The 27861-nt window shown below is 37.3% G+C and overlaps 1 protein-coding gene across 6 annotated transcripts in view; it reads left to right on the top strand.

Moving 5' to 3' along the window:
• The window catches only part of LOC121360444, a 225767-nt gene that overhangs the window by 118193 nt on the left and 79713 nt on the right, over positions 1-27861 (top strand). For 2 of the 6 annotated variants that reach the window (XR_005956205.1, XM_041480281.1), the window contains exons 1-2: positions 7646-7915; positions 14891-14939. The exons of 1 other annotated variant lie outside the window; for it this stretch is intronic. Coding sequence is in view for 1 of the 5 variants with exons in the window: in XM_041480281.1 (XP_041336215.1) it covers positions 7842-7915; positions 14891-14939 (123 nt within the window). In the remaining 4 variants the exon portion in view is untranslated. Of the gene's footprint in view, positions 1-7645; positions 7916-8191; positions 8378-14890; positions 14940-27861 lie in introns of those variants that run through there. 3 more of the 6 variants (XR_005956206.1, XR_005956207.1, XR_005956208.1) reach the window with 3 other exon arrangements.

Raw genomic sequence — 27861 nt, 5'->3', positions numbered from 1 at the left:
CCATCATTTCCAGCATCAATTTTAGTGCAGGTGAATTCACACTGAGAAGACTGCTGTCTTTCTTTTCTTCTTGTTGTGGTTTTTTGGGTTTTGTTTTGTTTGTTTTTTTTTTTTTTTTTGAGAATGCAATGTTTGAGAAAGATTTGGTATGTGTAGAAGTTTGTGAAGCCCTTTCCTCACATATTGACTCCTTAAATATTGTGGTATCGGAGGGATTGTCACATACCGAGATTCTACATTACCAATGTACACAAAGTCATAAACAAAAACTCTACATTCAATTGTTCATGATATGTGATTACTCAGGGGACTCAAATAATAAGCATGTGTTCCCCATCAGGACTTGCATACAGCTTTCTAATACTGATGGAAACTATATTTGTCTAGCAGATAGGACAGACCACGCTCAAGGCTTGAAAAAGGTTTTCCAAGGCCTTCATCATAAGTGAATTCCAGTTTTCTGGGTTTCACGTTGGAATAGTAATTTAACTTCATATAGAGTAAATGTAAGCCAACTTGTGATGATGTGACTAACTGCAAATTACTTTTCATAGCTGCTACTTTTTCAGCTGGGATGCAGAAGTTGCCTTAGATTAAACTTGAAACTTCTCCACAGTAAAGTGCTCTCTAAAATAGCTAATAAAATGCAGATGGGAGTGGAATAAAAGCCTGAGTTTATACATGAGGAGGCATTGTTTCAGGAAGGGTAGTGTCTATGCAGAGGTTAATATTTGTATAAATAACTGTTATTGAATATGAAGTACAACTTTAATCTGTGCAAATCATTGTATTTCATTGAACTTTCTCTTGACAGTTAGTGGCAGTCATGAAAATGTAGAACAGCAAAATAGTATGACAAAACTTATTAAGTACATTTTTCAGCATAGCATTTTATGGCTTTTGTTTTGATGAATTACCAATTACATTGCTTTCCTCTACTTTTTGTCCTTGTAAAACCTGTTCTGCTGTAACACAGACCTAAGAAAAACCATGTAATGTTATGATTTTTTTTACCTAGTCAAGAGGCTGGAGCTGGTGGTCTTTTCTCTTGGGCTGTCATAGATGTGCAGTAGCAGATAATAGCTGAGCTTCAGTATCCACTGCTTATTTGTTTAGGTAGTTGTTGGCAAAAGACTAAAGGATTCTAGGGATGTACCATTTGACTTGCATTGGATTTGGAAGGAGAAGACTCTAGGCAGTCAGTTTTACATGAAGAATACAATAATAGCATTGTATATGTTATTTCAATTGCATATTATGTTTCTTCTTTGGGCAATTTATAGATGGATTTATATTATGCAAATAAAGGCTTTAATTTCCAAACACTGTGATGTAATATTTTGGAAGCCTGGCTATTTTGATGTAGAATGCACATGAACACCAGCAATTTTGATGTTGAATCTGTTGAATATCTGAAGAATTTCTCTCCTATTGCTAGGTTTAATTTTGGTTGTGTCTAAATGTGCAGGAGAAGAAATTCCTGCCGAGCAGGATTTTGAAATCATCAGTGTATGCAAATCATCAATGTATGCAAATCCCAGGTGGCTTTTTTCCTCTCCAGTATTTGGAATAGAGCCCAACACAGGTTTTTTCAATCTCCTGGTGTAGCTGGTAGGCTCTTCTGCTTGATATTAATAGTCAGTACCATCACGACTCCTAAATGAGGTGATTCCTTCTGTAAGTCATTAAAAGGCTGATAAACAGGCCCTCCCCCAGACAGGAGCAATGCATCCATCTGTGCTGGGTCAGCTGTACTCAAACAGGTGAGACTGAAAAGCCAGGAAGTGGTAACTTCTCTCCATTTTGGTTGTGTAGGGTCCTTGTTCTCTAAGAGAAATTTTTGCTTGAAAAGTTTATATTAAAAAGTGAAAATATTTAAAGAGTCAACACAGCACTGCCTTAAAGGCATAGGCATTGGCAGAGTGACTGGTTATTTAAGCTTTGCAGTGAAGCAAGTAGCTTAAAACTCCAGACATTTCTTAGGACTACCTTTGTGAAATATGCAGTGAAAAACTAAATCTGATGCCCTGTCTCTCCAATTTACACAAAAATGGCACCTCAACCAACCACAAGTTTATTCTGGATATTCAATTGAACCTTGTTTAACATTTATTTCTACTCTTGATGAACATTACAGACAATGAAAAATTGACAAAAATTGCAGGGTCAGAAATTGAGTTCAGTTTATATTAATTTATGATCAAATAATTTCTTTGATTTCTGCAAAGGTGTATCTTAAGTCACTTAGTAAGAATTAAGATTTTTCATATTAGTGCATTATTACTTGATTATAAATCAGTAGGAACATTGTCTGCCACAATTTTAGAGAAACTAAAATGTAGACAACAAAGGCTTGACTTTGCATGTCCTTTCACATGCCTTTTGAACCTTGTGCCTTTTCATCAGCTGAAATATGGAGCAGAAGATGTTGAGTTATATCCCATGGGGTATACACTGAGCCAGGAATGGGGTCAGAAGCAAGCACCCATAATCCAGATCTCTAGTCACCTTGAGCTGCTGTGTCACACACCCCCTAGAACTGCTTGCATCTCAGTACTGTGCAATGCTGTAAATGGTAGTGTTTGGAGTGGGTCATTACCAAAAATCTTCATTATTTTATTTTTCTTGATGCTCCTTTTTTTTTTTCTTTATCATGTCTAGTCACTTCTTAGAGAAAGTAATAGAAAGTAAGTCCATAAAAGATATTTACTTGCAGAGGAAAAACTGGGAAATGTCTCTCTTTTTCAGAAATCATAACCACCAAAGAAATTATGATGGTGGGAGAACAGTGATGAGCTTGTCTATGAGCTCAGGGATCTTATGTTCCAATGCTGAATTTGACTGACAAAAAAGGATGATGTTTGAGACAAGAACTGCCTTTTTGTCTGGCAACACAATAGGATCTTCTTCCTTGATGGATTCTCAGCACTACTCAGTATAATAACATGATAATTGGTCCCAAAGAAGGAATGAGTGAGATTGGATGGTGGTCTTTGGGGACCCAGTTGTGTTATATCTAATCTAATTATGTTTGATACTGACTTTTTAATACATATGGTAGCTATTTCCTTGGCTTGGAACTAAGGCTTATATGCAAGCTTGATATTTGCTTGGTGTCTGTTCTAAAAGCACACAATTTTTTTTTCTTAGGAAAAACCCCAGCTATATCTGTCTCATGTCATACTGTATTCTAATTCAAAACTAAAACTGATTTGTTCCAGAAGATGTCTTGAAGCATAAATATGTTGTGGCTTGTGGAAATGTGGGAGGTGTGATGGAAAGAGCAAATGTCTATAGATTGTACTTCAAAAAACCACTGCAACTTGCTACAGAAAAGACATAGTAAGTTATTGCCGCCTTGGAGCAACAGTCCTCAGCAGGCATTCACCCTTTTGCATGAGACAATATAAACATTTTAGTGGATTTATGAGCATAAAGGAGCATCTGGAGATGATGAGATTGTGCAAGACTAATTTTAGAGTCTGAATTAAACCAACTCCATAGCTCCAGAAGTCACTGCCATGTTTTCTGCTTTTGTTTAAAAATGTGTATGGACTACAGCAAGCCCAGATTTCCTAACCAAATGGAACAGAAAAGCCTAGTGCACTACTGCTGGTGATGGTGTGGTGAGCACTGGCTTACTGAGAGGATTACAAAAATCCTTAATGAAAGATAGTTATGCAATTGAATTTCTGGGGCAAGTTTCTTCTCAGCTGTTAGCATCTGGGTTCCATTTTGCCATGAATAGGTGACTGTCTCTTGGATTTATTTATGTTTCTCACTTTTTAATGGAGAGTATAGCATTTATTCCTGTTTGCAAGGAGGCAGCTGTTGCTTTTTTTCCTTTTCTTTTTCCTCTTGCATTTCACCATTGTCTTCCAGCTTCAATAAGCATATTATAAATGAAGCTTATTAATAAAATTAGTGCTGTGTGATGTGCTAATGCAGTAGGTAGGGAAATAAATTTGTTTGAAGTCAGTTTCAGTTTTGGAAATTTAACTTGCTCCCTTGAAGTAACTGAAACAGTGAAGTGTATGTTCTATTCTGTATTTAATTTTTTCTTTTTTTCTCTTTCCCCAGTGACTCTCACTAGTGAAAGGCTTCCAGCTTAGCAGTGATGGTTATTGAAGGTTCAAATAATAAAAGGCTCAGTTTGTGAAGAAATGCACAGCCTTTTAGGAGCTCAGAGAGTCCAATGCCATTGACTTACAGTGTTATGTCATAGGTTTGGCCATCATCTTTTGTAGAAGTGGCTGATGCACAAGTGGAAGTTACTGATCACCTCACAGTAATTAATAAGTAGACCACAACCTGCACAATTCTTGACAGACACCATTTTCTGGGACCCCCTGACAATTTACTTAAGGCTTGGGAATGAAAGGGATAACTCCTTTCAAATCAATTAGAATTTTATAATTATCTTGAAGAGAGGAATCATGCAGTCATGCAGTACTGGGCCAAAGCTGTGCTTCTAAACATAGAAGCAACATGGTAGAAAATAAGTCACTCTAATTGAGCAGTTGAAATCCAAATGCAAAATATTTGATGATATATTTAATATGCTTTCTACCAGCTCCCCAGTAAAAGAAAGGTAGTTCATGACCAGAGAAGCCTGTTTTCCTGTGAACCTTTTGGGGTTAACAGAACTTTGATATTTAAAACAGTATGTGAGTCTGGTGGAAGTTTTCAACACGAAGTAATGAAGCAGTTAGCTCTTTGTCTTCCACAGATTTTCCATATTTACTAGTGGGAATACCAACAGAATTTCACTCTTCTCTTCTTTTGACCTATATTTTTTGTGGAACAGAGATCTCAACACTACTGATTTTCTAAAAAATACACCTGAAACCTCCAATCATAAATTTGATCAATATTGGCCAACAGCTTGAAGAGGTTTAGTTGGCATAAATGCTCATGGTGTAATTGCATACATACTCAGCTCCCTAACCTCAAAATCAAGGGTAGAAAATGAATGTCTTATTTCTAACAGAGAATCCTTTTAACACCAACCAGAGATTTTATACAACAGGAACTGCAAATATGGTTAGCTGTACTAATGCTTCATTTATTAGATAATAAGAATTCTAAACAGCTTTCTGTAAGGAAAGAGATTTGTATTTGTCAGCAAAACTCTACTAGTTACTGGTTCCAGTGCTTCCCTGTGTTTCTTAATTTGTTGCCCAAAGCTGAAAAAAGTTTGTTTAAAAGTGAAAGAAATGCCAGATACCACCTTCCCCTCCTGCAGCCACCCTGGAGCAATTCTGACAATAGGACCATCCTTACAAACTGAAACAGGAATAAATTTTCAATGACCTCTTCAAGAAGGAGAAGGTTGTGCAAGCTTTCTTCTAGTTATACTGTTTGAATGAAAAGCATTTGTTTTCCACCCTTAAGAATTCTTTTATGACAATGTTTAAAGTGTCTATCCACCATAGTTTATCTGCATCCTGATCTTGTCCTGCCTTGGATATGTTCCTTGCTGTCTTGGATATGTTCCTTGCAGGCTTCACTGAGAACATCCTTCCTTTCCCATAATTTTCAAATTTTGTCTGTTGATTTGGCCATACTACCTTCTCTTCTGACTCAAGGAGCTGGCAAAGCTTCACTCCAGCCTGTATTTTTCTTTTTATCTTGTACTTCTGTTCTTTTCCAGCCGTGCTATGTTCATTGTTGTTAAAGTTTTAAGTTTGTTGTTAAGTTCATTGCTGCAGTTTTACCTCTAGTGCAGGGCAAGGTGAGATGTGAGTTCACAGGGGAAACACTCTCCTTGCTGAGGAGTTACATTTTCTTTAGGGGGCCTGCAAATTCATCTTGTGATAAATATTTGTCTGGAGAGAGAGAGGAGACATACTGCAAAAACTGTTGTGTTTGTCTCACCTATCTGCCCTTTTAAGATTTCAGACTTCTCAGGTGTAGGTAACTGCATTTCTTGTATTAATTGCACAGTTTTTCATGGCATTTTGGACATAATGCAGGTCTGCTCTTCCATTTCAATTCTCATGTTAGATAGGAACATTGACATTTGTTGTACTAGCCATTAGTAATTTTATTTGTCGTTTAATGGTGGGTTATTTTCCAGGATCTTTTCTAAAACTGTTAATGTACTTGAGAACTAGTGAGAGGTGAGGGTAGTTAGTGCAATTTGAGCTTGTGCAATGTGAATGATTTCTACTGGGTTTTGGTAGGAGGCTGTTGCACAGCTCATGGAAATCTGTTGGTGCCAACAGCCTGTGACAGAAGAACAGGCTCAGCTTCTACAGAATAAATTGTTTTTATTGTTATTTTTTTCCATTTCTGTTTAATAATTTTTTTCTCCATTATCTCTACTGAGTATACATATTGAATTGGAGATACCCAGCAGCGTTTACTGAAGGCATTCACATGTCAGGACCCAGACCTTCCACACACTTTTATTTTAACTATAATAGGTTAGCTTCGTTATCTGTGCCCTTTACTTTTAGGTGGGTGTATTCTTCTAAATTTTTATTGATTACGGAAGTTATCATGACGTGCAATTTTTGAGACTAGCTAGCAACCTTCTGTAGCAAGGTGAGAGGAATTGATGTTTTGGTTTAAATACTGTGTCTAAGTTTAGGTGTAAGTGCTGAAAACCTGTAGATGCCATGTTGAACTGTACAACATGCCCAGTGCTTCAGAAGCTTCTATTGATTTTAAATGTGGATGTGCTTTGTTTCTGTTGCTGTAACTCTTTGACTTTTTTTGAATTAGAAAAGACATGCCAGCCTCCATGCCATACTCCTGTTTCTACTAATGCCCATGGATTTTTTCAGTCTCATATGCTTTCATATGTAAATTGGCTATTGAATTCCACCCTCAGTTTTAACCTGTAATAACTTTATTGCTTACAGTGCAATTTGCACTGGTGTAATTTAGATCAGAATCTGGATGCATATGTAAATGTGTGCTCTTATGCACACATGTAATGCCTGCTTTTTATGTATAAAAATGCCTGAGGTATACATATACCTATACATGTACATTTAAACTTTCTTTTTACAGTTGAAAATGAGAGGCAGAGTCTGTTGATTAATTCTATACTGATCAATTTTAGAGCACCTAACAAGAGGAAAATAAATAATTTGAAGTAGTAGGTGGATTTTTGGAGTCATGCTCACGCACACACACCCCCCCCTTTACAATGTATTCTGATTCTTGTCTGTCCCAAGCAGAAACTTTTCTTCTTCCCCTGACTTGCAATTCTGAATTTTTTGCAAACGTCAAATCTCATTTTTAGTTGACTTTAGGGGAAATGGAGGCAGATATATTGTTTAATAAAAAAAAAAAAAAAAAAGAAAAAAGGAAGAACCCTCCCCCAACTAAACAGCTACCCCAGCCCCCACTTCCATACCACCAGCCCAAACATGGAACATATTTTAGCAGAAGTGCCCCAGCTCTATCATATGTGCTGTGCAGAGTCATCATGGCCATGGTGCATAGCTGAGAGCCGGAAAGCAAACAGCTGCTGTAGCCTGATTTGAGTTAAAATAGTGTCAGTGTTTAGTCTGGCGCAGTGCTTCAGGAGAGATTGGCAGCTGGGTCAAACAAAGTCATTCCATTGGCTCCCTTCCCAGTAAGCTTCTGCTAGTATTTAGGTACTAGTGCAGCCTAGGCCCCTTTTCTCAGGGATAGCCTAACATCTGACCGCACCCTCTTTGCTTTTTAAAAAATGCCTTTTCACTCTTTAAGATAAATCCTCTATTATACAATCTGCCACTAATTGTGTGTTAAGACTGTTTTTCACTCGAAAGCTGATGCATCCTGCTCTCAACGTGGTCTAGAAAGTGGGCTGTTACAGTATTGGATTAATAAAAGGGCCCTTTATGGTTTGTGAAAGAATATCTCTGTGCTTAGGCAGGAAACTTTTTGATCCACAGAAAAGCCAGACGACATCTAGGTAAGGCTGTGTATCAAATCTGCTTTTATGGGAGAGTGGGGCAGCGAGCGCTGTTAATTGCAATTGCTTCAAGTTTGCATGCCCATTTTGATAAGCTTTTTAGAAAGTTTAGGAAATAGCTGCTCCTGTGTCTCAAGCCCTTTCTCTCCTCCCTCCTCCTCACTCCTCCTATGCCTTTACTGCTTGCAAAAGCTTGTAATGATCTGCTTAGTTTTCCCTGGAATCCGCGCGGACGCTTCGCTTCTTTTTGGAGAGGGGTTTCTTGCAGAGGCGCAGAGCAAAAAAGTTCTGCGGTCGGACCCAAATGCTGTTAGAAGTGGAGTGGCTGGGGAGAATTTACAGGGAAAGCTTTCCACTGTTACTGGCTGCCTGTGCAATCATTTAAAAGTAGTTGAAAACTGCTTTGAACTAACAAGGGTTTAATTACGGAAAAGTTTAACGTGGCGATGGAAGGAATATTAAGTAAGTTGTCTTTGTCTCATACTTTTTAATTTTAGTTGTTGCTTTAGCCTGTTGGGTCACATTTTTTGTCAGCGCTGAAGGCTGCCATGAATTGGTAATGAGGGCCCCTTTTGCACATGATTTTGGCACTTGGCCAAAATCAACTTCCCAAGGCAAGCTTTCTCTAAAAGAACCTGAAGCATTTTTTTGTGATTAGGAATCATGTCTGAAAGCTGCCACAACCAGTTGTGTAGGCATGTCAAAATGACTTTATACAGTATATCTGAAGCATTCGGGGGGGAGGGTCTGTATTTTCCTTGTGTACCAAATTGTTGCTATTATCATTCTAAATTTCCGCAGCTTACGCACCTCCAAAAACCAGGCTACAGGGAGCTAAGGCATAATGAGGATCGTTGGTATCTTTGTATTTTTCAACATGCCAAAGCAGCACTAAAGCATTGTCACATTTAAGCAAGATACAGTATTAGGGGTTGCTTAAAAACTTGTGGATGTAAAGCAGATGAAACTTTAAATTTTTAATCTCAGTAAATTATTCTCAGTGAACAGTAAGTAATGATATTTTGGAGAAGTTTCTTTGTTTGAATTTTTGTATAAGTGGAGCTTTTTGATATATCTATTTAAAAAAATACATGCCTGGGTCCACTGGGGGGAAATTTGCAAGGAAAATCTTGGACATGCCTTTGGATTTATCCCATTTCCTTGAAATCTGGGTATGGGTCTGATCTGCGAGACAGGGAACAGGAGCTGGGTAGTCCTTTGTTGTTAAAAAGGGCGAAAGGGAGTTAGTCTAAACATTAGTAAGGAGCTGCAAAAGTTCATGTTTCAAGTGTGCTTGGAGTTCTGAAATTTGTGGAGCTCATCAGTGCAATAAATGAGTTATTCCTTGCTGCTATTATATAAACAAGTTTGGCACTGTAAGTGAATACATTATTATTGCACACTTGAACGTTCTGTGAATTTACTCTGTGAATTGGAAATTAAGAACCTCCTATTACATACTGTGTATGCTCTACAGTGTCGTTTCCATGTGTGTTCAACGTAAAGACAAAATGAATTATGCAGCACTTTTGTCAGGTATTTTTATTTAACATTTCTGCACTTGTGGCTGTAGCCGAGGGGCTGCTCGTTCCTTCCTATGTGTGTTGTTTATTTATAAGCAACACCATCTTTCGGCAGCAATATCGATATGGAACAGCCTTTTCCCACCTTCCCTGCCCCCTGCCCCCAGCCTTGATCCCTCTGGCTGCTGTTAAAATGGGCTTTGCAGGTATTGTCTTTCTTCTGTTAAACCGTATTTTCTGTGAGGTGAGGTGTGTGTGTGTCTGTGTGTGTGTGTGTGTTTCCTTTATTACATAATGCAAGACACAGCTACACTGGGGGAAAGCTCGAGCTTTGCAGACTGCTCAGGATCGGTACTTTCATGTAACTTGGCTGGGAGAGTTTGTTCATTGTTACGTTGCAGCAGACTGAGTTACAGTACTCAAAAGTCTCCTGCAAGTTTAACTATAGCACGTTATATTTGCAATGAAAATAAGCAGACAAGATGAGCATGTTGCAAAAGAATAGATGGAGAACTATAGTAAAATAAAACTCATATAACTTAATTGTATTTTTCTGGGGCTTTTGAAGAGCTTTACAGTGGGGAAAAATACGTCACTGTTGAATTCTATTTTAATGTAAAGCATTGCCAGAAAATTATCATATTTGGTGCAAATGTAAATGTGATAGTAGAATTTTTGCAAATCATTATGGAATTTATTTGCTGGTGCATGGAAGTAATTCCTCCTGGGTTACTGAGTTACATACTGTTAATTTAAAATATGTACATACCCACCTTGTTACTGCAAAAATAACTTTAAAATGTTTTACTCTGATATTACTAGTTTTGCCTAGGAGGTTTTACTGGGAAATAATGAACACATGTTAGTGTACTACTTCTAGCGGTTTTCTTTTCTATTTTGTTGGTGAAGGGTTGTGTTACAAATCACAGAAAGTTATTCTCCACAAACTTTGTGAACAGTTTTTAAATCCAGAAATTTTTTTTCTAATAGCATGACTGAAATGTAAAATCTAATATACAAAACAACAAAGTTTTTCAAAAAAATTTAAAACATTATAAATTTGACTTTTGATTGCAAATACCAAATTAATATTTTCCTTCATGAAGAAATCTATCATCTATACGAACACACAAAACAGTCATGTTGTCATCAGATAAGTCAGCATTCTGTATTCATAAATTTAAAGTCGGAAATGCATAGACACTGCATTATATTTTTAAATCCAAAACCAGTAGATTATTTTTTTCTTTAAAAATAGGTTGATAAATAACTGGTTAGTTACTTTTCCTGCCTTTAAAAAAGGTGAAGAATATAAAGTATTCTCCATTGTGCTATTTTTATTTTTAACAACCCTCAGGAATAATGTGTCTCTAATCTTCCTGCTTGGAGAGCTTTATGTTTTATGTTTGTTTGCAAACACATAATGAAAGAGTGCAATTATAAAGCTTAACTTCATTGTAATTTTGTATCTTAGATTTTGCTCCATAGAGACGCTGAAGTCTCAGTTACCCCCATTTCAGTGCAGTAAATCAAAATATTTTCCATTCAGAAAACAAATTCTTGCTTTTTAGTTGGTATTTTTATTGATCATTAGACATTAATATTTCATATTTTAGTAGTGCAGCATAAGTGGTACATATTGTTATGCTTTTTGAATAAAAGTTACAAATGTATTTATAAAATACTTTCACTTATATGAAAGAAAAAGAACTCTAAACATCGTGGAACACTTTCAGTTTATGAAGAAAACACTGCTCTTGTAAAAATAGCTTTATTTCTCAGTAGATTCTGCTGTGTGTTTCAAAACTTTAGAAGTGAAACAGGGTTGTTTTGTTTTGTCTTATGCGTTTGTTAGTTTTTTGGGGTTTTTAAAGCATGCATTTAATTCATATAAACTAAGCACTTTGTTCTATATATTCTAAATTCCAGCAATGAGATAAATAAATTGCTGGATTGGATGGAACATAATTATTGAATTTTGGCAGAACTTCAGTGAACTCTGCCATGAAAGATTAATGTGCGCAGTGCGCTCTTAGATTCTAAAGTAACAGAGTAAGATAAGGGGAGTGCATAACAGGCTCCAACCTTTGTGGTTTAGAGAAAATAGAAAACCATGGGCAAATGTTAACTTTTGGTATAAACTGCTAATGATAATGTTTTGTCATCTGGGTGATAAAAACTACAGGAGTAGACGAGAAAATCCAATTTAACACAAATTCTCTCCACTTTTTTCTTGCTCTGTTTCCCATTTTTCAGAATTAGAATAGCCACATTGCTCTATGTTCACAGGAAAAGGAGAACAGAGCAGGCAGAGTACTTACAGTATCCAGTAATGTAATGTCCTCACGGAATCCCTCCACATCTGCATGTGTCGTATGTGGGTTTTTACTGCCGTCACGATTTTGGTTTGTGATTATGGTGCATTGATTTCAGAATACAAGTAAAATTGTACTGGCTGGATGAAGGCTACATGGAGTCATAGTAGAGGTTGTTATTATTCCCTCTCTCTTCTTTCTCTACCAAACCTTGATTGTTTAAAACATTTGCTTCAATTGAAAATGTCTGGTTATAATCACAAAATCTTATTCCTCTTGGGTTTTAAATGATTATTGCACCCAAATAATGTTTTTAATCAAGAACAAAGACGTATTGTCCTGCCAGTCAGGCTCCCTTGGCAGGACCAATAGGATTGCAAAAACTTTTTAGTATTTTCAGTCAGTTTGCTTTTGGGGAGAACAGGCATGACGTCCACCCTGCTCTGGGGAAAGCGCTGCCGCTTTGCCGACAGCTCCCTGCTCCTGGGAGCAATCCCTCTGCCTGCTCAGCCTCTCCAGCACCCTGAACCTGAGCCCACATGTTTTCTCTTCCTCAGATATGTGCAGCAGCAAGCACCAGCCCCCGGAGCTGGTTTCCAGGAGGGCTCAGGGATTGGCAGCACGATGGGCAGGCTCCAGCATGGCTGCAGACACAGGGGCTGCCTGACTGGCTGGGCATGGGGATGTGGCTCAGTGCACCCAAAATGCCTGGAATCAGAGGGAGAGAGACAGGGAGGATGCATGGTAGGATTTTTTCCCTCTGTTTGCTCCTTGCTTCCAGACTGTCAACCTGCTGCTAAGGCTGTGTGCTCGGCTCAGTGTTTTAAAATGGCAGGTATCCAGAATCTTAGATATATTTCATGACTTCAAAGACATTTCTTCTCTCCTTCGCAGCCACATCCTTAAGCTCATGTTGACAGCATTATGAGTGGGATAGTTAAAGAGGTATAAGGGCAAGGGACTGATCCAGTGCCCATTGCAGTCAGCAGAGAGAATCCCCCTGACTACGTGTCTTTGGATCCCGCACCCTGTGACTGGCTGCTCTTCCCGCTTAGTTCTTGATGGCACTAGCATGACTAGCATTGCCATCCTACTCAAGCAGCTTCTTTATCTTCATTGGCACTCCTCTAAGAGGAAGGTTTACTGAGTAAAAGGCTTGAATGTGCCTTCCTTTTCCTGTAAAGAAGCAGAGTCTGAGTGTTTATTTTGGCTATTTATGGTCCTTTCACTTGTCTTTCCCCCCTTCTGGAAATGACTCTTATTCCTGACCTTGATTTATCAGTTCATATCACCATTTCAAGTGAAGTTCAGTATGTGCAGCTACATGTCTGTATCCCCATTAAAATGCTGTATTTGTGTATGTGCATGATGAAATTAATTTATATTCTAGGCCTATTGTTCTGATAATCAGGCACACTTTTCTTTCAATAAGGTTGATTCCAAGATACCTTCATCTTCAAACAAAAAAAGGATACTTTTATCTTTTTTACAGAAGTGTAGAATGCTTCAATCTTTGTTTGCCGTATAAATGTGTTTAGTTGGAAAACCTTTAAAAAGTTGTATTCAGAATGTGTCCATATTTTAAAGTAGACAATGATCCTTTTTTCTTTTAAGTAATTCACAGAATTCAGCACTGCTTTTAGCAATGTAAAAATGTTACCACAGATAACTAAAGAATAGTAGTAGGAGTATTGTGCCTTCTTTGCATGGCTAATAAATGTATTTGCAGTGTGAAATCAAGATATGCCTGCACAGCAGCGGGGTTATGGACTATTAAAGTACTCAATCTTAGAATATGATAGATATTTTTGCAGAAGTTGTATATAGGACCCAGTGAACACCCCCTATATAACTTTAATGCCTAATAGTGGGCTGAATGTTGAAACGCCTGCCAGGTGTCGTGTGTGAGGCTCCAGGATGCCCAGAAAAAAAAGGTGCCTTAAAGCAAAGCCTGCTGTTCCCTCTCTGCTGGCCCAGGGAGCAGCAGCTCCCAGGGGTGCTGAGCTGGGGGCTCCGGGCCCCACGGCCCCGGAGCAGCTGCGCGGAGCAAGGCGGGAGGGAGAGTGGAGCGAGGGCAGGAGCCAAGCCAAGGCACTTGTGACTGTACAGAGCATTTGTTCTGCCTGGTGGAGAGGGAGCAAGCGGCTGGTTTGGGATCTGAGCTCTGCTCTGAGCCCTTCTCAAAGTGGAGCCAGTGTCTTTCAGCTGCCAACCCAGAGCCCTCGGCAGAGTGCGGAGAAGTTTTGTGGGCAGAGCGCTGGGAGAAGGCTCAGTCCAGTGAGGGATCTTCTGAGGCTTCATGAGTTGCAGCAAAATTTAACACCCAAATTATATGCAGAAAATATGAGACAGGTGAATGTGGGTTCTTAGATCTATAACTATGTGGAAACCTTTCTTTCAAGCATGGTAATGAATTATTAAGCAGTATAAATTATACTGAAGAGATGTTTGGCTGCTTTTTAATTCACCTGCACATTGTGCAGGTCAGCAGAGCAAATTATCCTGAAACATAATTTGCAAAATGATGTACCTTGTGTTTTACAAATTTGCACATCCTGGTGTCCATTTCTGAGGAGTGCGTCCCTAGGCATGCCACGTCTCCCAAGCATTACAAAAGCTTGACCTTTCCCTTCCACTGGGACATACAAAATCTTGCATGTCAATATTACAACCTTCCAAAATATTGAAAGAGTGTTGTGAACAAGGGGAGTTTTGCAGACATCTGAAACTTTTTTTTTTTTTTAATTGTGAGAAATGAGGTACTGTGATGTAAAAAAAGCTGTTATACTTGGGCAGGGCAAGAGGGAGTAGGGAAGAAAGGTTTGGGTTTAGAAAACCCAACCAAGTAATGTAATTTACAATGTTTGCAACCTATGAAAATATTGATGGCAGAAATGAAATTGTGTTATGCTGGCAGATCACAGCTGAAATGGCTTTTTGTGGTCTCAGAGCATGGCAGAAGCAGCAGAGTATTTTACTAAAATACAGCTGCATTAATAGTAGGAAAGAAACAAGTGCCGGAAAGGAATTCCAAATACTTACAAGGTATCTCATCTGGGGACATGCATTCGTTTGGTAAATTCCAATTCCCAGACTGGCAATAATGATTGTTACTGTATACCCTTTATGACTTTCAGAGCAAGAGAAGCCAGCTTGAGGAGCGTGCATATTGTGATACCCTCAGTGGTAAGTACACTAACTGCAATCAAGTTTATTACATTTTTGTAGAGTGGAGGTCTTTTCAAGACCACACTTGTTGCAGCTTAGTCACACAACAGCTTCAAATGGCATTCTGGAATAATAGGGCAGTAATGGGATACAGTCCATAATGAAATCAGTGTACAGCACAGGTGGTTGCAAGCATTTGTGTGGTCAGATATAAAACCTTTGCTATGGGTACGAGCTACTGCTTTCCCACTTGAGGAAAGTATAATTAAAAGCAGTTTCCAGATGTGCTGGCACACATCTGCTGTTTTTAAAAGGGAATTTTGCAAATACAAACTGAGCTGTATTGCATTCATCGTTATAAAGTCGTTGATGGTTTTTCAGGTAATAAAAGGTTTGGAGGCATCAACACTCCCACTGTAAAACTGAGGGGTCTTTAGACAACAGCATTTTGTGTTCACTTTGTGTTCTTAGGATTTTCCATGAGTAGTTCATAGCTGAGCTGTGGCAAAAATGCAAAATTTTTCTGGTCAAAAATTAACACTTATTTAATAAAAACATGACAGTTGATTCCTTGCTAGTGATTTCATTTTTTACCAGGTAGATGTAGCAAATTTGTATGGTTTTCCTTGTTTGTTTGTTTTCAGTGCAGTGAATAAATGATATTGTAAAACATTAGGATTCAGTTTCTTTAAACAAATTTTCAAGATGTGGTAATAATCAGGAAACAAGAAAAATATGATATATTGAAAATAGACCTTTAATTTCACTTCGCACAGAAAGCGGGACAAACTCTACTTATAGGCTTCCATGATGCATCCTTAGTTGAACCTGGAAGAAAATAATTAGAAAAGGTGATAGGCTTCAAAATATTGCTGAGAGAAGACTACAGATCTTTTGTTTTAGCTAAATAAACAACCTGTTCAGCATAATATCCCACTGATTTTCACAAAGCTAGTATTTCCCCTGGAAATGTTGTTATTAAAATAAAATACCTGTTTCAGAAGTAAGTTTTTGCAGTTGCAGAAGTTTTAGTTACTGCTGCTACCAGGAGTAAACATAAGAGAATGTTGTGCCTGCCACCTTCTTACTGACTCTTCTAGCATTGCGGAGGTACTCAGAACTATGATTTTGAGTTGGTTTTGAAAAAAATGAAGGCTGTGATCTACTAGTCTGAGGGTCTTGAACTATTGGCCAGGCTGCTAAATTATGAGAGAAGGTTTTTAAGGATGTCCTGTGTAATATTGCCACACCTTTGCACATATTTTCTTTACTTACTTCCACAGATGTGACTTGTAGGCTCTCTTTTCAAATGAGAGTCTAATCCTTAGCAATTATCTTAGGGAAATACTGAGACTGAGTAAATCAAATTGATTTCTGGATATTTCCTCTTGGACTCTTTAATACAGCATTTGCTTTTTTCATTTAGGTCTTTCATTCTTGACTAAGCAGAATCTAAAATATCTTTTTAAATGTGCAAATGTCAGAATAATTTGCAGAAGATTTAGTCAGAAAAATGGCCACTGAGATAAAATAATTTTTAATATAAAACTCAACATATTGTCTGTACTTAAGTTTTTGGATTAGCTTGTCTGTCTGACAGCTTTTAAGTTCTTACAAAGGCATTGATGGATTCAGTGAGGGATACAAAATCAACCTCAGTAGCAAATTACCCTGTGTGTTTGATTTTTCTGGAATAACATAATATCTTGCTGTGGCTCTGGTGCTGCTAAACAAGAGTGCTCTGGCTTTAACAATTTCATGCCTCTGAGACAAAGGGTCCAGATCAGCTCATTGCATCTGGTCTGTGAATGGGGACTTCTTGAGGATGCAATGAAATGGATGACAATCAATAAGAAGGATATTAATAGCATCATAGTGAAAATGCTGATTTCATCAATACTGCTAGTACATCTGACCTTTTCCTTTTAATGCATATAGATTGTGATAGCTATGGTACATTATAAATGTTCTATTGTGGCATAAAGACTTCAAATTTGTGCTTCCAGTGACAGTTTTACAAGGATATATTTACTAACACATACACATACGTTTAATATTATACCACATTTAAATCACTGCTTGCCCAGGAGGTAGGATTTTAGCACTGAACTGTTGTGTTTGGGTATTTTTCTGGCAAAATGCCATTTGACATGAAACTTAGAAAGGTCTAAAAGAATACAGACATTCAGATGTGAAAATGTGCAAAATGAACACTACCTGGCACTTAAATTACACTCCGCTGCAATTAAGACTTGTTAATAGTCACTCCTCTGAGCTGGCTGTTCCCATCAGAGACCAGCCCTGGCCAGAGTCTCACAGTTTTGTACATAACCATTTTGTATAAAGGGTCAGTTTCTATAGAAGGTCAGGTGTGTTAGACAAAAGAAGTACTTTATTGGAAAAAAAGAGATTATTTAAATGCTGGGGAGGTTGCATCCTTGGCAACTGCAGAATTTTGAGTGCTTTTTGATTATTCACATTCCTATTCTTTGGAAAGTAAAACAGCATTTTACTCCCCCTGAGTGGGGGAGATGTGGAAGAGTGGTTTGGGGCTGTGCATCAAGGGACATGAAAAGGGCATGAGGGGCATGAAAAAGGCAGTTAATTAGATGGCAAAGGTCCTGCTCTGACCCACAGATGCAGGAGACAACCCAGCAAAGGTGTATCACCCCTCAATGGCAGCAAACCTGTCCAGTGTAGCTCAAACTGATGAAGCACTGCTCCTCTGGGCTATAAATCTGTCCCAGACGTACAGTACAGTTCTGTAAGAGGCCAAGGAGTTGGTGACAGAGAGTGGAGAATCTCTTAAATATATAACATACCATTGCTACTATGTACTGCAAATTTAGCAAGGATTTCCTCTTCTGAACATCTAATCCGGTTTTTAGGTAGTATTCCAGATTCAACAAGTGCAGTGCTCTCTGTTTCACTCAGAAAGATAATTGAGAGTTCCTGCTTGATGCTGCTTTTTTTTTTTTTTTTTTTTTTTTTTTTTTTTTTTTTTTTTTTTTGTTTTTTTTTCTTTTTTTTTTTTTTTTTTTTTTTTTTTTTTTTTTTTTTTTTTTTTTTTTTTTTTGTCTTGGGCTTTGAACTGCTGATGTTAATATTTTCTTGTAAATCAGGGGCATTGCCAGCACTTTTTGTGTCTCCCAGATACCTATTCTTCACCTTAAATTAAAGATTTCTGTCTGTGTCTTCACAATCAGTTGCCATAAGAATATGGTCTATATTAGAAGTCTTGGCTAAGGCCTTGGGAAGACTAAGCCACAGGAAAAAAAAATAATACTCTTTAATATTAAGACTGATTTTTAAGAAGTATGTCCCTAGGACGAAGAATTTCAGGGAGGAAAATGACACATTCAAAATATTGCTAAAAAAATCTTCACATATTTTGATGAAATGACTTTACAAAACTTGAAGGCAGATCAAAAGTAATTATCATGTGTGTCAAGATTTTTTAAGTTTCATAACTTTCTGGTCTCTGAAATAGGAAGAAGATAAATTATCATTTATATGATATGGTATTAAACTATCCCCTCTTATAAATAAAAGTAAAGGGGAAGGTGAATCACATCAAGTTACATATTTGCTATCAGAATATATTGAAATGTTCCATTTTGTCATATTTTTCTACATCTCTATTGGTCTTTGGGAGAAAAAAACCCAAAAAGATAGTTTTGAACTTTAAACCAGAACTTTTTAATCCAGAAAATATTTAAATAGAATATTTAAACAATTTCAAAACCATCCTTGCTTTTTAAAATGACAAGTAAATTGACATCTTTCCTTGCAAATAAATTTATTTTTATAGAAATAGCCTTTTTTGGAGGAAAAATTGTCAAAAATATTTCCTGCTTACTCTATCATGTGACAAATGTATAATTTGCACTTCTTCAGTTGTGCTTGTGATTTTGTACAATGTGAAACATTAATGGATTGTCAGTTTGAGCTGTGAGTTTTCATGTTCATTCTTAGAAAATGAAGTACATGATATGGAAAATCTAGTTTCAAGGTCTTTGGCTGTGGATAAGCCTCTTGCTCATGGAAATAAGACCACTGAAACCATCAGAAGTGGTGTGCTTAGTGATTTACTTGGGGTCAGCATGTGTTACACCACTATAAATATATTATATGAGACCTGCACACAGATAGTTGCACTGCAAATAATCTTGACTACAGCCATGCAGTAATTGTTGCCCTTTGGGTTTTCCCTCGGTGCCTGGGAAACCTGTGCAGTGTATGTCTGTAGCAGAGCAGTGTGAACAGCAGCAGGACAGAGTCCTAGGGATACCAGGGAGGCCTCATACCCTATAGTCCAGCTGGGTGGCTCTGACCACTTGCCTTCTCCCAAGCCCTCCATTAAACTGGGCTGAAATCCCTTGGTATTTTGCTGCTTCCTAATATCATCCTGTTGAAATGTTTCAGTGTTGCTTAAGGAAGGCTTAAAGACACAGCTCCTAGCAGGGTTGTCATTCAAAGTGATTATGCCCTGCTTTTTGCAGGTCTTGTGAAGGAATATCTGCTTTCAGCCAGAAATGTGAGCACTGTGCCTTCTATTCTTGTGCAGGGTCATCACTTGTAGCACTGAGGACAAATATATCCTCTCCTGTCTTGCACAACTATTTCTATTGTTTTCTAACCGAGTGCTTCAGAGTTGAGGCTCTTTCCGATCACTGTTGATTCAACTAGTACATGTGCAGAAAAGCAAATATGTTCCAAATATTAGTTTCACTTTTCTGTGAGGCAACTAGGAGAGGCTTTTATTTTGAGCTATCCAATCTCTTATAGAACTGCCTTCCAATTCCAGGTGATTAAAGGGATATTATATATCTCTGAGCAAAGAGCTTTAGCTGTTCAGGGGCAGAACATGAGTTTCTCTCTCTGTCAGTAGCTCAGTAAAAATGCAGATCTGTGCAGTGTGTGCAGTTGCTGTTGACAGACACTCCCTGTTAGCTGGGACAGTGTTGGTAGTCTGGAGCATGATATCCCATTTTGGGCACTGGACAGCAAGAAGGGGGCAGAGTACAGTGACAATAATCAGAGATCCTGAAGGTCTGATTTACAAGGAATGCTTGAATCAAGTGCAGTCATTAGCAAAATGTATCAGGAAGGACAAGAATAGCTGGTGGTGCCTTGTGGACACGTAGAGGTTCACTTGTGCTCTCTTTGGCCGATCTTCCCATTTCCTCCACTGTTTTCCACATTTCCCTATTACTTCACCCTGCCCACCCCAACACACAAAGTTTTCTAACTTTTCAGGGGGAATTTATGCACAGTGCTTCTAGCTGTTCAGCTTGTAAAGAGTTGATCAGGAAAATTTAACTTCTTTCACTAAAATTAACATCTCCTGTTTGGCAAACTGAATTGTATGCCAAGAGCTACTTTAGGGGATGACATTGTTAAAAGAAACCTTTTCAGCCTTTGTCATTGCTCCTGGTTCCAGCTGTATTTCCTACTGTAGTGCCCAAATACTTCCATTGCTTTCTGAAATAACAAGGAACAGCCTTCCTGGCACTCTTGGTCCAAGAGCAAAATCTCTGCTTTATTTTTCCTCCATCCGTTGTTCTCATGTGCATCTGAAATGTACCACTGAAAATTCGGTATGAAAGTCTTGCTTTGGAAAAGCTTAAATAATGGGAAGTTCTTACCTAGCAAATTCTGGATAGATGACCAAGAAACCAAAAAAAACCAACCAAAAAAAACCAAACCAAAACAAAACAAAACAAAAACCTAAACAAAACAAAATCCAACAAAAAAAACCGAAAAAAAAAACCCAACCCTCCCAAAAAAAAACGAACAAAAGAAATCCCCAAAACAAAGAAAAACCCTGAACAACCTAAACCCTCAAAATCCTAACCAATTATAAATATTTCCACTTCAGCATGACAGCTTCCTAAGTGGCTAAGAAAGTGCCCATGGGAAGATCCTGTACTTCTAGAATAGCTGAAGATAAATTAGGATTTGAACATTGTGGTAAATTTGTTTGGATTTTACTTTAGCCTTTTCTTACCACTAAGTGAAACAGACATGTACAATGCTAAGAATGTGTGTCTAATGCTAAACAAATCCCTTTGTACATAAACCATGAGTACACGGAGTCTGTATTTTGCCAATGGGTTCAGTAACATACTGAAATTAAGATTTGAGAACACAGAAATGACAAACCTTTGAAAAAAACGGTGACCTGCAAAGTCTTAGAGTATAAGCTAGAGCTGCACTCGGATATTGTATCTTCCTTTAAAATATGATGGATATTGAACACCGAGAAATGCATCAAATGTCATCAAAGTTATATAGATAATTTCTTGTCAAAAGTGTTCAAAGTAACATTCAGATTTCCCCTTTTGATGTGAATAGGGCAGAATATGTCCCATAACATGATAATAACACCTGTTTCTCCTGAGCAACCAGGTGTCTTCCTCACTGAGTGCTGACTGTTTGCACCAGTGCTCTACAAAGAAAATTTACAGACCCCGTCTGCCAGGGGTTCTCAAACTGGACAGCAAACATAGGATGGAGATAAAATACACCAGGGCATCCAAACCAAGTCTGGTAAAGCAAACAGAAAACATAAACAAAAGTAAATGGAGTGAGGGAGCAGAGGGTGTGTTGGAGATGTTTGCTTTCTTGAAGAAAATAAAAAAAAATCCAATTTGCGGTGTTTTGAATACAACTGAGGGGGAAAAAAAAGAGCAAAAAAACCCCCCAACTCTGTTAAGGACATGCAAGAATTTGCTAAAGTAAAACAATATAATTCATGATGGAGTGAAGACCATGCGGTTTTAAAATATAGCAAGAAGGATCCTAGAAATAAAATTTAGGTAGAAGCAGGTTTCATATTACCTACAGGTCACTAGGAAATGTGAGGTTACCGAGTAGAAGGTGTGCACAAAAATCTGTGTGTGCACTGAAAACTGGAGTTTTCAAAGAAAAAGGGAACGCTTTGCAGCTAAAGACAAATCTAGGTAACATTATAACATGACCAACTGATCACCAGATCCTGGCTCATAGTTGAATGTAAATTTAGAAAAATTCATCTTGTTGAAACTGTGCAGTAGTACCACAGAATGCCAGAAGAAATCTTGGAAAGGAGGCGTTCTAGTCAGTTCCTGCTTATTTTTAAGCAGTGTAATCCACTTGAAAGGTGTGGACTTTAAAAATTCTTTTTTCTTTTAATCTTCTTAGGTAGAAAATTTTCTGTTTCTTTGGGTTTCAAAAATAAAACAAAAAAAAAATAGAACAAATTATTTCCTTTCATCATGAACTGTTTGATTCCTTACAGTCCACCCAAGTTTTTCCAGCTTTCTACTGCTGAATTCAGCACAGGTGGGTTTTTTTCAGGTGTTAGACAACACTTTTGATGTTGCCTGTACCCTGATCTTTTTCTGGTGTGTGGTTGGGTTGCCAAAGTGCTGAAAACTTCTATTTGAATACCTTAAAGATGACAAACGAGGTCAAAATTATAATACAACAATACAACCAGTGCAGGAATGAGGCCATATCTGATCTTGCTGCTGCTCTTCTGTGATGGGTTTGTATTTAATTCAAAGCATAACTTGTCTTCTGAGCACAAATCTAATTTTTTTTTTTTTTTTTTTTTTTTTTTTTTTTTTTTTTTGTGGCACACTTATATTTTTATATTGCTTTTAAAAATCAAGGAAATGGTAAGAAGACTTGTTATTACCAAAAAAAAATCTCACAGAGGATCAGTATCCAAGGAATCAGGATTTAGAAATCTGAGCTTACAGTGGAATCTGAAGGACATAAGGGTGTCTACAATAGATGTCAGGCTTGTGATGAGATTGTAGAAATTGAGGAGCAGAGAAGGAAACAAATAGGGTTCTCTTGTGACCAAAGTTATGAAAGAGAGAGGAGGAAGGGACACCACAAGGAGGTGGATAATCCTGGGTAAGATTTCAAAGTTTTCAGAGTACACCCAAATTAAACTTCTGTGGTCCCTGACATTTTGCCTGTTACAAGCCAGCACAACATTCCATCCAATAAGTGTATGTTACAAATGTTTTAAACTGGACTACTTCACTAGAGTGTGCTCCTGAGTAATGAGCCAGTAAGGGGTGAGGAATTATGCAGCCTGGGAAGTGATTACAGTGGCATGGGAGACTGATGATGTACATCATCACCACCAGTACAGAAAAACTGGTGGATGAAATTAGAAGTGAAATTGCTGCTTTACTCTGAGGTGGCATTTCTGCAAAACAATAAAACCAAAATTTTTGGTACTAAGAACCATAAATATGCTTCCCTCTGCATGCCAAATCTCAAGTTAAATGTCAATATTGCTTTCAGAGATTCAATTTTTAAAATGTCCTGGAGTGAATCATGTGTCATCTTACAGAAAGTCTTCCAGCCAGACCAAAGTCATTTTCCCCCTTATATGAAATATGGATAATGAGACACAACTGAAAACAGGAAAAGAGCTTTCAATGGGAAATATAGGAAATACTTTAAAAAATATTTACAAAACAGAAGAGGAAGCATCAGGCCCATTATCCTAGTATTAAAGTACTAGTTCAGCAGTTTTCTGTTTATTTTCTAGGCATGAACATTGGTTTCTACTTTTCTTCTTGCTAGCTATATGTACATCAAACCTCAGTTAAAACAAGAAAACAGACTCTGATTTTTTGGTTCTGTTGACTGTGTAACAAGTGTTCTCTTCTCAGCAGTTTAATGTGATATCACATTAGGTAGAAAAATGACCTATATAAGATTGTGTGGAAAATACACCAGAATAAATCTGAAAGGATTTATTTCCATTGCGCTAATTGAGAAGAAGTTAGGAAGGAGTGGTGGTCTTGTTATACAAATGATTTTCATTTATTTGGGTCTACTGATTATTAAACACTTCAGGCTTTACCTATGAGAAGACAAAAGTGGTATCAAAGTGATTTCCCCCACCTTATTAGCAGCAGGCAAGCAAAAGATCTAGGTCTTAAATTAAGAATTCAGGTTTGAAACAAAAAAAATTCTGTATATTATTCCCATGCGTTTTTTTATGGGATTTTGTTCTGTGTTTTTCTGTAACTTACTGGATTATCTACTGCTCTTATTTTTGTTTTTGGTTTTTTGGTTTTTTTTTTTTTTTTTTTCTTTAGAGCTCAAACTCCAAAAGAACAGTGCATTTAAAATTCAGCATTAAATGAATAAAGACCTGACGTATTAGAAATCTGTAGTGGCATCACACTTGGGTTTTTTCTGTTGGCCACATCTTCATTCTGAAATCCATCTGGGAGGAATTTTTTTTGTGGATTTTGAAACAGTCCAATGATCCCTGTAATACCACTTTGGGGCATCTCATATTTTTCCTGCTTCCATCTTGACCTGTTCTGCTCAATCCCTTCCTATTGCTCATTCCCAGTTGTATTCCTGCCTCTTTTTCCATGTTGGAAACCATTGCATTACACATGCACTAGACACTTCTTCATTTACTAGCATTTGATTGTTGCTTTTGCAAAGATTTTGCTAATAGTGGTTATGAGGCATAGCTTTGGGTTTTTTTAAAATAAAGAAGTGGCATAAGGCATTTCTGTTCAATTAAGTTATTCAAAGTTTATGTTTATGCAGGTAATTAAATGAGATCCTTGTGTGGTTTTCTTAAAGTGCTTTAGTTCAGCTGGGTCTGTCTTTACTCATGCCACACAATATTTTCTAACATTTTGAATTCATTCCTTATTCTTATAGTTCAGTTGTATTTTTTTTTTAATTTCCTGTGATTTATAAGATAAAAAGTTTACTTACTGTACCTTCAGTGGAGGCAAAGAAGCAGAAATTAATAATCATTTATTGAAACATTTCACATTGTTATGTTGTTCTCAGGTACCAATTCTTGGAGAGTTTGGGAAATATTTCCATAATCTAGTGCTAAAAGACAGTTCAGAAAGTGAGGCAATTGGAATTTATCTTTGGAAAAGCCTCTCTCTCTCCATTGATTGACATGGAAATGTGCCTTCTTAAATAAGGAAATTAGTTATCAGAAGCCGAGCTGTAGAAAAATTGTTGCCCTTTGTTTTGAGCTCTCGTAAATTGTGCTATTCAGCTTGAGGAAAATTAGAGGAGGATTCTCATAACTGACCTGAAGTAAATTTCAAAATTCCCACCTCACTCTCTTCTCCAAGAGCTGAAGTAGTGCATAGTCCCCTTATGCTCTGAAATCTGCATTGCCTTTTATTTAGGGACAGTCCTGCATGACTCCAAACAATGACCTTCTGTATTTTATCTGGGAAGAGCAAAGTCTGTGTCTCAGAGAACACATTGTCCCATGATATTTGCTGAAAGTTTATACATAGCAAGGTTCTCTTTTATTCTCTTGGCATACATTTTTGTCAGTTTTATTCCTGGAGACCAACTCCTACATCATTATAACTTCTATTATAAATCTAAGGAAATGTCAATATTCCATCTGAAGGACAAAGCTAAATGTAGAAGTTGGGTTGTGCTTTACACACATGGTGCTCATCCTACAAAGGATGCAAAAGCAGCCATTTTTGTGTGTTTCAAAAAATAGCCCAAGGATATAAAATAAGAGTTGAAAAGGAGATTTGTGCCCAAAGGATTGTCCTTTCCTCTTCCCACATAAAGTTCATTCCCACTTTTTTCTGCTCATTATGAACACACAAATGGCATCCTGCAAAATCTTCTTGCATTTTTTTCTGAATGCCAGTCAGATAATACATGAAGAGCTCTTCATATCAGAGATGGGACTGCAGGTGAAAACCAGACGTGGCTAGAAGTGCCCTTGTGTGCTGCAGAATGGCATTTCAGAGCCAGATGACCTCACCAGAACCTGGAAGCACATTTACAGTATCTTTAGGCAGCATCTCTCTCTAGGAAGAGTGATTCTCTGTTTTTTTAAAAGAACCTGTTGTATTTCTTGTAAAGAACTTCTAGTATTTCATTATTGTGATATAAAAAAATGAGCAATTTTTCTTTAGGTCTGCAGGTATAAGGTGGAGCTAAAAAACTCTAACGGGTGCAGGTTTGGGTAAATAATTCATTATAAACTGCAATTTGCAATTGCTAAATCAGCAAACAAACTATATAAAAATTTGGGAGTGGCAGGAAAATTATTGAGCCACTGAGGTGTTCATATATATTTATATATATCGCTTCAGCAGTGGTTTTTTTTATTTTTTTTCTTATAAAAATCAGTGGGTTTGAGACAGTTGAAAATAATGGATATCCTGAACTTATTATATGGACTCTTGGAAGGCAAATCAGCACACATTTTGGGAGTTGAGTTTTTAAATCATAATGTCATGCTGTGTGTGATGGCTTTCAAGTTGTGTGGAGCTTATATTTACAGGTACAGGTAGGGCAATAGGTAGGGCTTGTAGCTGTGCTAAGTTTTCATAAATCCTATAGCAATAATTAAAGCTGATCTGCTTTTTCATGCTAAACATTGTTCTGGGATTTCAGTTTGTTGAGAAACATTGACTTTATAAGCAGTCATGTGTTTCTAATTCAGCAGTTTTAATTACAGGAAATTTAACGATAATGAATAGTAACAAAAAATAAAATATAAAGAAAAAAAAAGACAAAAGAGAACTTAGTTTCCATCCTAAGAAAAGAAGCCTTTTGGTAATAAACTGGTGGCTTTACATCGGAAAATACATTTGTTGTACTTAGAGCATATATGCTAACTGTTAGCAACAGTCTTTTATTTTATTTTTGCTTTCCTTTTTATTTTCTCTTTTGTTCCCTTTTTATGGCTACAAATATCTATTTAATAATTGGGAAAACATGATGGTAAGGCGTGATCCTAAACAGGAAAGCAGCTGGTGCCTTAAGAGTTTGGTAATAGGATATCAGATTTTGTCACTGCTGTAAAATCAGTAATAAACTTATGCAAGGTTTTGGCCCTGCTGAGCAAGTTTTACCATTTATTTCAGTATAGTCCACATTTCATTGCTGGGGTGTGATAAGTAATAGCCTGAGTCAGAGCCTGTGTCAAGCAGAGGAAAGCTGCCTCTTTGGCTTGCCGTGGCTAAAATGTTTGTGGTCTCTGTGTCTGTATCACAGTGGGATCCAACCTCTCCCACTTGTGCCTTTCCCAGCAGAGTATCTGATGACGGAACAGGCATAAAGGTATGTAGTCTTCTACATACCTTTGGGTTCCTTTCCTTTTGTTTTCCAAAAGTGATAGAAAAACTGTTTGAAGGAGTTGCTGATGCTGTGTCCTCTCTGCTTTAACATTTAATAAATAAGACTTGGTATCCCAGTTTTGTAGGACATCAAAGAATGAAAAAACTAAGAGATCTTCAGCAATTCACACCAAATTGAGCATAAGGATGATAAAATGTAGGATCCTAGGCCTGGAGAACTGGCCAGTTAAAATACCAAATGATCCAATTAAAAATAAAAGACAAATTCATGCTATCGTTGGGGAACTGTGAAGGTCATTAGTTCATAGTGATTCATTTGGCCAAGAGCAGCAGCAGCCTATATTAAAGAGATTTCATTCAAAATTATCTTTGATATAGAACATAATCAATTAACCATTGTGATCCTCATGTCAAATGTTATAGCTGATGAATTAGCTTTACCTAACCCCATTGGTAGATTTGTTTATGGGCTGCATATTCTGGCAACATACATAGATTTAGGGCATTAATAAAAAAGTCAACTGCTAAGTAATGTAGCAGCTTGTCTGGCAGCCACTTGTTTGGAAATAGAAACATCAAATTTCAAAAATACTTTCAAAAGACTGCAAATCCCAAGCAGTGTCTGACAGTCACATTCTTAATTTTCTACACCTTCTTTAATAATATCTATTGAATTAATTTTGAAATTGACTGGAACATCCTTTTAACTTCAGTGTAATTCTACTTCCAGTTTAAGCCCTTGTTTTGGAATGTTCAGTAGCAACTAAGATATTAGAAACTTTAAATATGGTAAAATTTTGAAATCTATTTGTAGTCCAGAG

This window comes from Pyrgilauda ruficollis, unplaced genomic scaffold (assembly GCF_017590135.1).
Source record: "Pyrgilauda ruficollis isolate IOZ18807 unplaced genomic scaffold, ASM1759013v1 scaffold50, whole genome shotgun sequence".
NCBI classification, from domain to species: Eukaryota; Metazoa; Chordata; class Aves; order Passeriformes; family Passeridae; genus Pyrgilauda; species Pyrgilauda ruficollis.
This window is presented reverse-complemented; position numbering and strand designations above follow the sequence as displayed.